Consider the following 13068-nt stretch of genomic DNA (forward strand, 5'->3'; position numbering starts at 1 on the left):
TGGACATGAATCTGACTTACTAGTAAAAATGACACAGCTTCCTTGACAAAGTCCAGCTGTTTATACCAGAGACTGGAACATTTTTTTCCATTTATATGCACGGGCCAATGCTGACTGGAAATTACTGCCCCCAAAAAAAGTTGGTGGGGGGTTGCCCTAGGAGTCAAACACATAGTAGGCAACAGAGGACAAATTAACTGGGAGAGTTTTTGGTTTTTTTTTTTAAGATTTTTCTGCCTATTCTTAAGGCCTGCCACCTAATATTTAAGAAACTAGCCCTTTAAGTTGGTAGTTAGCCTGGTTTCTGCCTTAAAGTTTCCATAACGGCTTGTTGGAGCCCTTCCTAAAAACATTCCCTTAATTCCAAGCGGTACGGCCGCCTGCTGACGTCACGCCTGTGGATTGGCTGATGTTGGAGCTGAGGGCACGGCTGTAGTTAAGCGAGGAGACAGGAGTTGATGGGCGCCATGACTGCTGTTGGGTCACCAAATCGCCGAGGCTTCGGGCTGTTCTGCGTGACTCTAGAGCGCCTCCTGTTTCTGCTTCTCTTTTTGCTTGGAACCCTGGCCAACAAACTTAACGTACCACAGGTGTTGCTACCCTTTGGGCAGGAGCCAGGCCGGGTTCCTTTCCTGCTAGAGGCTCAGCGGGGCTGCTACACTTGGTGAGGGGTGGCGGGATCACGAGAGTATGCACCCCCACGCCGCCCAGGAAGAATGGGAAGGGTTCATTGAACGGAAGACGACGCCACCGGAATACTTTGTGGTCATTCATCCTGAAGAGCTTTGCCTGTAGGGATCAGGGGTGGGGTGTCAGCAGGAATGGAGGGCCAGCCCTTCTGATGGCCTACCCTCGTTGTGTGGGATGTTTTCAGTCTATGTGTGGGTCCTTTTATGAGCAGTTAATGTGTGAGATTGGCTTTCTCGTGGTATGTGTTGGGAGGGGTAGTCACTATGTGAACAGCTGTCAGGGTACAAGGAAACCCTGTGTTGGTGGCCTCAACCATGGCTACCCACTGCAAAGAACTTTCAGTGTTAAGAGCTAGGATGAGGGATTCCCAAAGTCTGAGGAAATTTATTTATTTATTTATTTTTGAGGAAATTTATTGAGGGGCTAGAGAGGCTTAGGATGTGCGAGTTCTCTGCAAACTAAAGTGAAGTTTTCAGTGTAAAAACACTTAACTATTGCATACTTAACTAAGTACTTTGCATGTGTTAACTCATTCCGTTTTTACAGTCTTGTTGATTAAGTGCTATTTTTTCCATTTTACAAGTGAGTGAATTGAGGCATAGATAATATGAAGTATAAACTTCTATGAGAAGGTGTATTTTAGGTGGAGATAAGATTTGCCTGTCACATATTAATATGTCTCCTCCCTCATATGAGAGTACTCTCTTGAAGTGTACACTCAAGTTTGGGGTAATCAACTCTGGGGGGAAAGACTTTCTGACTGAGGATGAAAAGACATGATTTTCTGGCATGAGAGAACCCAACCATAGGTTGTATGGTTTCCTAAGGGTAAGGGAACCTAGCTGAAGTGGGCTCCAAGGTATCAGAGGGCTCATTGTAATTGGAGATTTCCCTTTACCATCACTGAAGAGAAGCACTAAGTTTTCTCCATAGTGTAAGAAGTTCATCTCCCATTTTATGAGGCTGTATAAGGAAATCAGGCTTACACAGTGATCCCGTGTGACATATCTCCTGACTGAGGATGATGGAAGGCATCAGTCTAGCATTGAAAGCCATTCCTTCCATCCATCCAAAAATAATGATTTTTTAAACTGTATTTTGAGTTGGACTCATGCCTCATAATTTTAGCAAGATTTCCACCTTAGATAGCAACAGTCCAATTTCTAGGATTGGAGGAAATTCATTCCTCAGAGTTTGAGAAGCCAGGTCTCATTGTTGGAAACACAGCATCAATCCTATTTTTACATACTGAGGGAAGATTGTTAACAATCTTACTTTAAATATTGAGGCAGGAATATAACTTGGCACAAGGGATCACTGAAAAATGTTCTAATCAGTCTCTTCCACTTAAATCTTACCTCTTTAAGCAATGTTTCTACTTTAAAGAAAAACCTTTAAATACATCTGGTAGTATGTAACATGGAAAAACTATAGGAACCTATGTTCCACCAAAAGTTAATTTTAACCCACATTCATATTTCATCCTGGCAGGCATTCCACCCATCATGATGCAGTAACTGTTGAACCTTTATATGAAAATGGCACCTTATGTTCTCAAAAAGCAGTACTCATTGCTGAATCTACCCAACCAATACGCCTCAGCAGTGTTATTCTTGCTCGAGAGATAGGTATGTTGAGACAAAACACACTATGTAACTGTTCCCCTGGAGTAGAAAAATCTGATATCTTTTATAGATGGTTAACACAGACAGTGTTGGCTTCAAATGCCCCTTAAGGTAGAAAAAAGGATTCCTGCAATATAAACCTTAATTGTGGCATTCTAGCCTGTAACATTTTTATTTTTGAACATCCAGCGCTTGGCAATATGCCTGATACAGAGCAGAAACTCTGGTTGTTTGAATCAGTGGAGAAGGGAAGGACCTATTTATCAGAACTAGCTTGGTTGTTAGGTTCTGCGGTTGGTCTTGAGTGAGGCAAAAGGCAGAATAAAGACTAGTACTTCTCAGGCTTCCCTGGTGGTCCAGTGGTTAAGAATCTGCCTGCCAATGCAGGAGATGGGTTCAATTCCTGGTCAGGGAAGATCCCATGTGCCATAGGCAACTAAGCTCACATGACATAACTATTGAAGTCTGAGCACTCTAGACCTCATGCTTTGCAACAAGAGAAGCCACCACAAGGAGAAACCTGAGCACCACAACTCGAGGGTAGTCCCCGCTCACTGCAACTAGACAAACAAAGTCCGTGTGCAGTCAGAGACCAAGTGAAGCCCATAAATAAATAAATAAAATAAAAAACTAGTACTTCTCAAGTACTAGTGTCATCTAAGAATCTGCATCTTCAACATCACCTGGGAGCTTGTTAGAAGTGTAAATTCTCAGGCCCCACCTTAGATCTGCTGTATCAGAATTTCTGGAATGAGCCAGGGGATCTGTGGTTTTAATTTATGGCTTCAGTGGGTCTTCGTTGCTGTGCCAGGGCATTCTCTAGCTGGGGTGAGTGGGGGCTGCTATTTGTTGTGGTGCTCGGGCTTGCCATTGCAGTGGCTTCTCCTTGGGGACCATGGGTTCTAAGGTGCGCAGGCTTCAGTAATTGCAGTACTCGATCTCAGTAGTAGTTGTAGTACACAGGCTTAGCTGCTCCATGGCATATGGGATCTTCCTGGACCAGGAATCAAACCTGTGTTCCCTGCCTTGGCAGGCAGATTCTTAGCCACTGAGTCACCAAGGAAGTCCCAGGGATGTGTGTTTTTAACAAGCTTTCCAGATGATTTTCATACATACTGAAATTTGGGAAGCACATGCTGGTCTGTTTTAGACCAGAGCAGCTTAAGAAATGCTATTTGTGTCCTTGAGTGTCTGGCACTTGGTATTTTCGTATTGATAGGTCAGAAATATCTGTGTGGCTCTTAAATATTTTGATAAATTATATATCTATACTGTATTATTAAAGATAAATTTAAGATGTTTGGTATACCATATTTCATATAATTGAAGATGCCATCTATTATAACTATTTTTAATGTACTACTAAGAACAACATTAAGAGAAGGCAATGGCACCCCACTCCGGTACTCTTACCTGGAAAATCCCATGGACGGAGGCGCCTGGAAGGCTGCAGTCCATGGGGTCGCTGAGGGTTGGACACAACTGAGGAGCTTCACTTTCACTTTTCACTTTCATGCATTGGAGAAGGGAATGGCAACCCATTCCAGTATTCTTGCCTGGAGAATCCCAGGGATGGGGGAGCCTGGTGGGCTGCTGTCTATAGGGTCGCATAGAGTCGGACACGACTGAAGTGACTTAGCAGCAGCAACAAGAACAACATTGCCAACTAAACTGCTTTTCTTCACTTAGAATTTTTACTTTATACCTATTGAAGGGCTCTTTTTGACTTAGATGGTTATTTTTATTGTGTGTCACTCTCAAGCCTAATAAAAAGGAAATAAAATTAACCGGTTAAAATATTCCTAAGACAAATTTAACATTTTTGCTTCATCTGAATCACTTTTTGATTGGGAATCATCAATGTCTGTGTTTATCCCCACAACATCTTCCTTTGTACCATTGAGACTGTTAGTGTTGTTGCATTTCTTAAAAGAATTAAACCAAAACCACCTACAAGGTATTAGTATTGGACTCATTAGTTGGCATTACAATTTATAAAGCTGACCTATTTTGTCTCCAGCTTTGAAAGGTTTCTAGCACATCTGAGTCGCCATCTTTCCCACTCTGTGTCCTTAACTGTTTGGTTCCAAGGGGAAAGAGTACTCCACCATTGTTCATGTTTCCTTCCATCTACTAATACCCATTCTGCAAGTTTGGTGTTGGCCCTTTTAAAATTCTCACGAATGCAGTAAATGATAACTATGCCATGACTGCTGGTGGTTGACAGTTCTAAGATGTCATCAGTCATAAGATAAAACCCTAATTTCAGAGATGTTGAAATGTCAGGAAAATGAGTGTCTTGGAGTCAATGAAATATGAGATTTCAAAGATGAGAATCTTTGAGGACCATGTCATGCAGGGCAGCTACAGTGGATAGAGAAGGATACAAAGATGAGAGAAGAAGTGTTGCTTTGGTCACATATGCTATTTTTAATGTAATTACTCTTTTCAAATTTTATTTATTTTTGGTTGCACTGGGTCTTTGTTGCTGTGAGTGGGCTTTCTCCAGTTGTGGCGAGAGAGGGGCCAGTCTTTATTGTGGTGCACAGGCTTCTCATTGCTATAGCTTCTCTTGTTGCAGACCACAGGCTCTAGGTGCATGGGCTCAGCAGTTGGGGCTCACAAGCTCTAGAGCATGGGCTCAGCAGTTGTGGCTCACAGGTTTAATTGCTCCTCCACATATGGAATATTCTTGAACCAGAGATAAAACCCCTGTCCCCTGCAGCAGGCAGATTCTTATCTGTACCATCAGGGAAGTCATGTAATTACTCTTAACTACATGAATTCATTCTGATGTTGAAAGAGCACACAGCTGCTTGGAGAAATGTCAATTCTGGCTCTCAGCTTAGTTTCATCTGACTTGTGAATATTCCAAAATTATCTTTCAAATCAGCTTTCACAATTTTGCTATTAAAACAATTGTGTACATAGATGATGGAGATTCCCAGTAATGAATGGCAGTCTTAGTGTTCTACAAGATGCATTCTTATCTTAATGGGAACTGGCACTCTGAAATGGGAAGGGACGTGTGGAAAGGGAAGAGCATGCCTTAAGAGAAACTCTTCATTTGTTTGACAAATATTGAATTACCTACTAACTATAAGGTATCTGTAAAGGTTAAAAGATTTAAGCACTCCATTAGTGTTTAGGTGCTTGGGATTTTGTTTATGATGTTTTCGGTGATAGTCTAATAGAGAAAATGAGTGGCTATGACAGAGATTAGCCACTAGCTACTAGGGAATTCCCTAGTAGCTTAAACGGGAAAGAATCTGCCTGCAATGTGGGAGACCTGGATTCAATCCCTGGATCGGGAAGATCCCTGAAGAAGGGCATGGCAACCCACTCCAGTATTCTTGCCTGGAGAATTCCATAGACAGAGGAGCCTGGTGGGCTACATGGGGTCAAAAAGAGTTGGACATGACCGAGTGACTTTCACTACTACTCAACTGTGACAGAGATGGATAATGGTGAGAGACGAGGTGGGCATATTCTATTTGGTAAGAGTGTTAGATTTATTTTGATGTTTTGTTTTGTTTTGTTCTGACTAGATGTTACCTCCCTTTGATAAAATATTTAAAGAATATGAAAGGTTATATGTGAAAGTAGTGAAAGTGTTAGTTGTTCAATCATGTCCTACACTTTGTGACCCCATGGACTGTAGCCCATCAGGCTCTTCTGTCCATGGAATTCTCCAGGCAAGAATACTGGAGTGGGCAGCCATTCCCTTCTCCAGGGGATCTTTCTTCTCAGGGACCAAACCAGGGGTAATCTCCTGCATTACTGGCAGATTCTTTATGGTCTGAGCCACCAGGGAAACCCCAAAAGGTTATATAATGAAAAGTAAATCTCTAATCTCATTTCTCCAAGAGAGAACCACTTTTCTGTATCATTCCAGATGTAGTCTATGAATATATGAAAATGCCTTTTTGTAGTGGGATATCTAGATTTTCAACCTTAAGTACAGGACAGGTAGAGGAGTTTGGAGATGAAGGCATAAATTTTAGGTATAAAAGTTCAAGTGAAGGATTAAGAAAGGATTTAGACAGCTGTATGATTTTGGTGGAGAGAATAGAATGGAATGATCAGTACACTTTGCACTGTGCTCAGCATGTGGTTATTCAGCAAATACTTAAAAAATTTTTAATTAATTTATTTATATTTCAGCTGCACTGAATCATTGTTTCTGTGCACAGACTTTCTCTAGTTGTGGCAAGCAGGGGCTACTCTTTGCTGTAGTGAAAGAATTTCTCATTGTGGTGGCTTCTCTTGTTGCAGAACAGAGACTTTAGGCACATGGACTTCAGTAGTTGTAGTCTGTGGTCTTAGTTGCTTCTTGGCATGTGGAATCTTCCTGGACCAGGGATCGAACCCCTGTCCCCTGTGTTGGCCAGCAGATTCTTACCTGCTGTACCACCAGAGAAGTCCCAAAATATTTTAAAATAATTTTTAAAAATTTAATTTATTTTTTGTTTGCATTGGGTCTTCATTGCTGCTCACAGGCTTTCTCTAGTTGTAGTGAGCTGGGGCTGCTCTTTGTTGCAGTACATGGGCCTCTCATTGCAGTGGCTTCTCTTGTTGTGGAGCACAGGCTCTAGGTGAGTGGGTTTCAGTAGTTGTGGCACACAGACTTAGTTTCTTCAAGGCATGTGGAATCTTCCTGGACCAGGGATTGAAACCATGTCCCCTGTGTTGGCAGGCAGATTCCTATTCACTGTGCCACCAGGGAAGTCCCCAAAATAATTTTTATTTCACCCTTGTTTCATCTTTATGAAAATAAGTCTACTTTCTGTACTGTTTCAATTTGTGTTTCTGAAGTTAATCATGACTATATTGGGCTTCTCTGGTGGGTCAGATGGTACAGAATCTGCCTGCAATGCAGGAGAACTGGGTTTGATTCCTGGGTCAGGAAGACCCCCTGGAGAAGGGAATGGCAACCCACTCCAGTATTCTTGCCTGGAGAATTCAATGGACAGAGGAGCCTGGCAGGCTGCAGTCTACAGTGTCGCAAAGAGTTGGGCACAGCTGAGCAACAAACAGATTGAGTGGAACTCTAGTTGGGTCTGCGTGATTCTCAGGCTTTTTAATCTCATGGTCCAGGAAAAAAAAAGGAAAGAAATGAAGTGAGAGAGCAATTTATTGGCAGACAGGAATGGCATATGGTTGCCACCCTCTTACTTTCCTAAATAAACACATTTTTTTTAATGTACTCTTATAATTTCATAAAAGGAAAAGCATTCTAACACTTCAAAAGTAATACTGAACATATATTCCTTTAAAGTGAATATATTTAATTTTATTACTGTTTTAAAATTCTCATTTTTTGACGGGTGAATAAAAACATTATTATAGATCAGTATCTGGAAATCACTGCTCTAGTGTCTCTTCTTGTAAACAGATGCTCTTATATATTTTGTTGCTAAGCTGTTTTCTTCCGCAGGTTGAAAGGAACTGTTATGCCTTTCTTTTTCTTAAGATTTAGAATAAGCTCCGCAGTATATGAAATATTTAATAGATTCATGACCTGTTGAATTAAATTCTCAGTTTTTGGGTTCGTTTTAGTGACTGACCATGAACTGCGGTGTGATGTTAAGGTTGATGTGATAAACAGCATTGAAATTATATCTCGAACGCGGGAACTCTATGTAGATGATTCACCACTGGAACTGATGGTGAGGGCATTGGATGCTGAAGGTAAAGAATGTCAGAGGATTCAACAAAATTACCTAAAATGAACACTTTTGTGTTTAGTTTTTGGAAATAGAAATTTGAGAGATAAAAGTAGGTTGGAAATAATGTTTATTTTCTCATATGAAGTTCATGTGCAAGAAGAATTAACAATTCTGAGTGTGGTTCGATGTATTAACTACAGACTTTCATTAAAATTTTCTAGTTCAGAATCCAAATTCTGCTACTGAGCTTCTGCTAGTGGTCCCAACAATTAAGAACATTTTTGGAGAAAAAAAGAAAAGGACATTTTGGAATTTATTATTAGTTCTGTTTTGATCAGTCTACTTTCTGTAGGCCAAGAGAATTAAATGTAAACCTGTGAAAATTTTATAATTTTACCTTTCTTAAGACTGATTTTACATTGTTTTTCATATACTGCTACTGCTGCTAAGTCGCTTCAGTCATGTCCGACTCTGTGCGACCTCGTAGACGGCAGCCCACCAGGCTCCCCCCGTCCCTGGGATTCTCCAGGCAAGAACACTGGAGTGGGTTGCCATTTCCTTCTCCAATGTATGAAAGTGAAAAGTGAAAGTGAAGTCGCTCAGTCGTGTCCGACTCTTGGCGACCCCATGGACTGCAGCCTACCAGGCTCCTCTGTCCATGGGATTTTCCAGGCAAGAGTACTCGAGTGGGGTGCCATTGCCTTTCATATACTACACTAATGTAATATGTAAAAAAAAAAAACAAACACATTTTAATGCATTGCTTCTTTCTTTGTAAACTAGTGAAGAGCGATTTTTAAAATATGAGAAATGAACATATTAGTAATATTCAAACCTAGCTTTTATAAAAATTTTTATTAGAGGGACCAGGATTTAGGGATGCCTGTCAACCCTGAGATAGATTATAAGGTAGACTTTTTATGTTGAAAGGAACAGAAATAGTGCCATAATTTTGTCAACCAGCAGTTAACCAGCTTGAGTCATTTTCACTTTCAGAAAGCTTATACAGCAACCGTACTTACTCTGTGTAGGGAGTCTTCCTGGTAGATGTGTTTTAATTCATAAATGATAGTGTATCTATTTGTTAATGAAAGAGGCTTAAAAATAATTTTCTAGTTAAATTTCCCTTGCTTATTAAAGATACCTGAATATTTTTGAATATGTGATTTTGTCTTGTCTGTTTTTGCCTTGCTTTACAGGAAATACTTTTAGTAGTTTGGCAGGGATGGTGTTTGAGTGGAGCATTGCCCGGGATAATGAATCAGCAATAGAAGAACTGTCTAGCAAAATTAGGTAACCTTGAAACCAAACCTAACTATCTGACTTTGAAGGAGACATCTGCCTTTGGGTAGCACACTGAACAGCAATCATTTGTGTGGGTTTTGATCATTTTTCTATCTGGAACTATTTGGAACAAATAAATTTATCATGGGAAAATATGGCATGGCTGTAGGTACCTTGATGGTTTCATTTGAGTCACTGCAGAGGAGTTCATGAAATCAGAACTGTACAGTTATTTGTTGTATCTTCTGACACTTTTGTTTTTCAAGCTGTCAACACTCACTGAAATACAGTGAGTGGATATTAGTATGAAATTTTCTCTTCAGTACCAAGCAATAGCTCTCAGACAATCCGGGTTTTAGTCTTACGACAGGTTTAGCCAGAAGCATATTAAGTACTTTTCTTCTATCTAGTCATTGTGGAAATTTTAAACTTTTGACACTATACAGACATTGAAGAGACTATGTTTAAAGTCTCTCAGAGCCTTTTGGAAGAAGAATAATCTACTAGAAACAAAGTTTATCTCTTTAGGATTTTGAGATACTCTGAAGCAGAATATTCTCCCCCTGCATATATAGCTGAGATGGAAAAAGAAGAGAAACAGGGAGATATGATTTTGGTGTCTGGCATTAAAACTGGTGCTGCTATCGTAAAAGTTCGAATTTCTGAACCATTCTATAAGGTAAAAATTTAGTGCTATAGACATTAAGTCTTGCCTATGGGATAGTTTCTTATGTTTATCTACAATAGAAACCCTCTAACCTGATTGATTTAGGCCAATTGAAAAAGTTGTTTGAAACGGATAAACATTTTTTGAAAACCTGTCTTCCTTAAACATGTTGTTACCCACGTACAATTACAAATGTTACTGGCATTTTCTCTTAAAACATATAACTGCATTTTATTCACCAATCCTTTGATGTAGGTCCGAGACTTTTCTTTGTCTACCATTCACTGTTTAAAAATATACATACTCATTCTTGCACAAATTAGTTTCTAGTTTCTTTTTCATTTTTCATTTTATTTTATGGTTGAGTGAAAGATTATACATGTGTGAAACAATCTGAGTGCAGAATTCTAATATATTTTTCAAAGATTTTCCCCTAGTCTTTTACATTTCTCACCTACACCTAATTTGATAGCAGTACATCTTAGCTATAATTTCTTTTTTATTTAATTTTTTCTTAATTAAAATTTTTTTAAATTTATCCTTAGCTTGCCTTTAACTATTTTTTTAAATTAATTTTTAAAAATTAATTAATTTATTTATTTGTGCGGTAGTTTGTACATTCTTTGGCATTGCCTCTCTTTGGGATTGGAAGGAAAGGTGACCTTTTCCTGTCCTGTGGCCACTGCTGACTTTTCCAAATTTGCTAGCATATTGAGTGCAGCACTTTCACAGCATCATCTTTTAGGATTTGAAATAGTTCAGCTGGAATCCCATCACCTCCACTAGCTTTGTTTGTAGTGATGGTTCCTAAGTTCCACTTGACTTTGCATTCCAGAATTCTGGCTCTAGGTGAGTGATCACACCATCGTGGTTATCTGGGACATGAAGATCTGTTTTGTATAGTTCTTCTGTGTATTCTCTTCTTAATATCTTCTGGTTCTGTTAAGTCCTTAACATTTCTGTCCTTTATTATGTCCATCTTTGCATGAAATGTTCCCATGATATCTCTAATTTTCTTGAAGTGATCTGTAGTCTTTCTCTTGTTTTCCTCTATTTCTTTGCATTGTTCACTTAGGAAGGCTTTCTTATCTTTCCTTGCTATTCTTTGGAACTCTGCATCGGATGGGTATATCTTTTCTCCTTTGCCTTTTGCTTCTCTTCTTTTCTCAGCTATTTGTAAGGCCTCCTCAGACAACCATTTTGCCTTTTTGAATTTCTTTTCCTTGGGGATGGTTTTGATCACCACCTCCGGTACAATGTCATGAACCTCCGTCCATAGTTCCTCAGGCACTCCATCTATCAGATCTAATCTCTTGAATCTATGTGTCACTGCCACTCTATAATTGTAAGGGATTTGATTTAGATCATACCTGAATGGCCTGGTGGTTTTCCCTACTTTCTTCAATTTAGGTCTGAATTTGGCAGTAAGGAGTTCATGATCTGACCCACAGTCAGATCGTTATGTTTTGGCTGCACTGGGGCTTTCTCTAGTTGCGGCGAGTGGGAGCTACTCTATAGTTGAGGTGCACAGGCTTCTCATTGTGGTGGCTTCTCTTGTTGCAGAGCGCAAGCTCTAGGGCATGGGTTCAGTAGTTGTGATGCACAGGCTTAGTTGCTCTGCAGCACGTGGGATCTTCCTCAACCACAGATTGAACCTGTGTCCCCTGCATTGGACGGCAGACTCTTAACCATTGGACCACCAGGAACGTCCTGACTATAACTTTTCAAAACATTTCAATTTTTTATAGAAAACAGCTCTTTTCATATAATGCTTTTTTAAAAATTAATTATTATTAAAGTTGAGAAAAGCAAATGTCTTTTGGCAAGCATTCAGTTCAAGTGGCAGTAACATGTATGTGGACATCCTAGAGAGCAGCCTGTTAACCTTGTATTGGGTAACCCTTCACAAGAATTGATATGTTCAACAAGGGATACAGAGTAACTTCATCTGGAAAGTCAGTTCACCGGAGGTTGGTTAAAAGAATTTCAGTGGAATACAGTTAGGTCTTACTTTTTCCCATTTTATCACACTTGCCTTTTTATTTACCTACCCTTCTCCTTTAAGAAAGCTTGTTGTTTTCTATTCTTTGTTTGAGTGACTTAGTTAATAAGTGACTTAGAAAGCTGACACTGTGTTAATATTCATGATCACTTTTTAAGGCTAACTGAAATTATGATCTGTGCTTAGGAAAGCGTTTTTTTTAATCTTGGCAAAATATTTTAGAAGAAATTTATAAAAGTAAACTTTAATAAGGAGGGCAACCTTGGGGATTTTGCCTGTGGAAACTTTCTGGTTTGGTTTTTTTTCTTTTCCTTCTTTTAGAAAGTGGCAGCAGCATTGATACGTCTGCTTGTTTTGGAGAATATATTTCTTATACCATCCCAAGATATTTATCTCTTAGTAGGTGCATATATTAAATACCGAGTTGCAAAAATGGTTCAGGGAAGAATGACAGGTAAGTTGATTTAGCTTCTCCTAAGACTAACATTTCCCAAATCTTTTCTGCTGACAAGAGAAGCAGCTTCACATTATATATGCAAAATACTTTTTGTTCTTTCTGTCTTAGATTTTTGTGATAAAAGTACAGTTGACCCTCAAACAACATGGGTCTGAACTGTGCAGTTCCATTTATATGCAGATTTTTGAAAAACACTACACTACTATACGATGTTTGGTTGGCTGAAAGTGTGCATGCAGAACTGGGGTTACAGAGGGTTGACTAACGTGGATTTTCAACTGCATGGGGAGGCCGATGGGGGAGTGTTAGTGCCTCTAATCCCTGTACTGTTCAAAGATTAACTGTATTTTTTTATTGCAGTACTTGAGCTAATACTGGACTGAGGTAGCCCACATATCTTAAACAGACTAATGCTATAGTTCAGCTACTACTTAGCTTCAGTGCCCGTAAAGTTCTGAATTGTCTATTAAAACAACCAAAAGTTTACTTAGGACAAGGGAATAAACTTAACCAGAAGGGATTTGAATGATCTTTGCAAAAAAGCTGTTTATTGAGAAACTCTGTTATCTGAAAAATTTAATACCCCGCTGATCCCAAAAGTCCCATTCGGTTTATAAAGTGTACATTTGCTCCATTAACATTAGTCCTTTATTTACTTGCCTAGTGGAGATCCC

The 13068-nt window shown here is 39.5% G+C and overlaps 1 protein-coding gene across 1 annotated transcript in view; it reads left to right on the plus strand.

Annotated features, from left to right (window-relative positions):
* Nucleotides 1-467: 467 nt before the first annotated feature.
* Nucleotides 468-13068, plus strand: part of NUP210L (nucleoporin 210 like) — a 92943-nt gene continuing 80342 nt past the window's right edge. The window contains 6 exon segments of the mRNA XM_052637302.1: nucleotides 468-664; nucleotides 2182-2318; nucleotides 7875-8006; nucleotides 9184-9277; nucleotides 9797-9947; nucleotides 12259-12391. Coding sequence (XP_052493262.1) covers nucleotides 468-664; nucleotides 2182-2318; nucleotides 7875-8006; nucleotides 9184-9277; nucleotides 9797-9947; nucleotides 12259-12391 — 844 coding nt within the window.

The sequence above is a fragment of the Budorcas taxicolor genome, chromosome 3 (genome assembly GCF_023091745.1).
Source record: "Budorcas taxicolor isolate Tak-1 chromosome 3, Takin1.1, whole genome shotgun sequence".
Classification (NCBI taxonomy): Eukaryota; Metazoa; Chordata; class Mammalia; order Artiodactyla; family Bovidae; genus Budorcas; species Budorcas taxicolor.